Below are 2,151 nucleotides of genomic sequence, written 5' to 3' on the forward strand. Positions count from 1 at the left end.
GGTTCCCCGTTCCGTGCCCTCCAGCCCGGAGGTTCGACTCCTCCCAAGCTCACCTGATCCCAACGGAGCAACCCCGGATGACGTGGCTCGGATGTTGCGTAGGGACAAACCTGGGATTTGAGTGTGTGTGTGTGTGTTTTAAAATATGTATTTTTTTGATTTCAGAGAGGAAGGGAGAGGGGGAGATAGAAACATCAATGATAAGAGAAAACCATTGATCAGCTGCCTCCTGCACACCCCTCCCTGGGGATCGAGCCCACAACCCGGGCCTGTGGCCTGACCAGGAATCAAACCGTGACCTCCTGGTTCATAGGTCAATGCTCAGCGGCGGAGCCAGGCCGCCGGGCTGTGTGTGTCTTAACTCCTCGTCACGGTCAGCGGGGGCCCTGCAGCTTCGCTCACAGAGCTGAGCCCGCCTCCCCAGCTGCTCTAAGGAGTCACAGTGGCCCCGGCCGCTGTCCCTCACAAGGGCCGTGTCCTGACATTTCTCAAATGCCGCTTCTGATGCTAAGTCTCTTTTTGTCCTGAGATAAGCCAGGCCGACAGGCTGCCCGGGACAGCGGAGGAGGGGCAGCCTCTGGGACAGGGCAGGCCCAGCAGCCCTATAAATAGCGCTCGCCCTCAGCTGTGACGGGCAGGCGGCGGTGGGGGTGTCTGCGCAGGTCATAGCAAAGAGCGGCCCCTGCTCATCCGGCAGAAGCGGCTGCAGGCTGGACAGCGAGGGGCCTGGGCAGCAAGGGGCCTGGGCAGTGAGGGGCCTGGCCAGCGAGGGGCCCGGAGGGGACACTGCCCAGCCGTCCCCGCCCACGATGGCGCAGGTCATCCTGAGGCACCCCATCCACACGCCGGTGCGCTACCAGGAGCAGTTCGAGGCGCGGGGGCTGGAGGACTGCCGGCTGGACCACGCTCTGTATGCGCTGCCCGGGCCGACCACCGTGGACCTGGGCCGAGCCGGGGCGGCCCGCGCGCCTCCCGGGGACCCCGCGGCGGAGACGCCACCCCCCGAAGGCCCGGCGCGCTTCCAGGTGCTGCTGGACGTGGTGCAGTTCCTGCCGGAGGACATACTCATCCAGACCTGCGAGGGCTGGCTGCTGGTCGGGGCGCGGCACGGCGCCCGCATGGACGAGCACGGCTTCGTCTCCCGCAGCTTCACCCGCCAGTACCGCCTGCCGCACGGCCTGGGCGCCGGGGACCTGTCGGCCGCGCTCGGCCACGACGGCATCCTCGTGGTGGAGGCGAGGCGTGGGGCCGGGGCCCAGTGAGGTCCGCGCCACGCGGGGGATCCCGGCGCAGGAGTGGGTGCGGGACTCCGTGGGCAGCGGTTGGGGTGCAGATCGAACGTGTGGATGTGACGTGGCGCTGGTCGGTGGCGTGTCTGCTCTCACGCAGAGAGGTGCCGTCACGCGTGTTCCCGTGGCTGAAGGCGACGCTCTGCTCACAGCGAGAGCTGAGGCTTTGGAGCCGAGTTGGTCCCGGAGGGACTGGGACTGACTTCCTCTCCCCGCAGCCGGCAGCGTGGGCGCCAGAGCCCCCGGACGCGGGAGTGCGCGTCCCGCGAGGACACTGCATGGTGGAGCGGGCCCGCGCCTGGCCGGCCGTTCTCGCCGTGCGTGTTGGCTTCAGGGCGGCGCGGGCCGACGGGGAGGACACGGGCTGGGAGACGGGCTGGGATGTACGTCTGATTCGCTGCGCCTGTCACTCCTGACTCTCCTGTGGCATCTAAGATATAAATCTTCCTTTTAAATGTCCCAAGTATGTGCCTTGTTCCTCTTCACACTGAAGCGACCTGATTTTCACAGCGACTGTTCTGTGGGTGCTTTCGAGCTGTTGATAAGAGATGCTGAGTCACGCTCTCTGAGCTAATATTAAGCGTCGGAAGCCACTCTTAAAGCACAGTCACGAGTCAAAGAGCTTCACTCTGGCCTTCAGATGCCCGTGAGCAGCCCAGGCTCCAGGGCCAACGGCCGGCACTGCCCTGCACACGGGGCTTTAGCGGCCGCGGCGAGGACGCCAGGCGCTGGGTGCAGGGCCGGGGGCTCGGGCTGCTTCTCTCCCTGCTCCGGCCCCAGGCAACGCCCCAGGCAGGTGGGAGGTGGGGTGAGGGATCCGCTTCGGGAATGCTGGCCTGGACAGCTGGTCAGTGACATTCCT

General features: G+C 66.0%; 1 protein-coding gene across 1 annotated transcript; it reads left to right on the forward strand.

Annotated features, from left to right (window-relative positions):
* The first annotated feature begins 600 nt into the window (after positions 1 to 600).
* Positions 601 to 1,752, forward strand: HSPB3 (heat shock protein family B (small) member 3). The gene has a single exon (XM_059695016.1). It carries the CDS (start codon positions 810 to 812, stop codon positions 1,260 to 1,262), a length of 453 nt encoding a protein of 150 aa, XP_059550999.1. The 5' UTR covers positions 601 to 809; the 3' UTR covers positions 1,263 to 1,752.
* Positions 1,753 to 2,151: the final 399 nt, after the last annotated feature.

This window comes from Myotis daubentonii, chromosome 4 (assembly GCF_963259705.1).
Source record: "Myotis daubentonii chromosome 4, mMyoDau2.1, whole genome shotgun sequence".
NCBI classification, from domain to species: Eukaryota; Metazoa; Chordata; class Mammalia; order Chiroptera; family Vespertilionidae; genus Myotis; species Myotis daubentonii.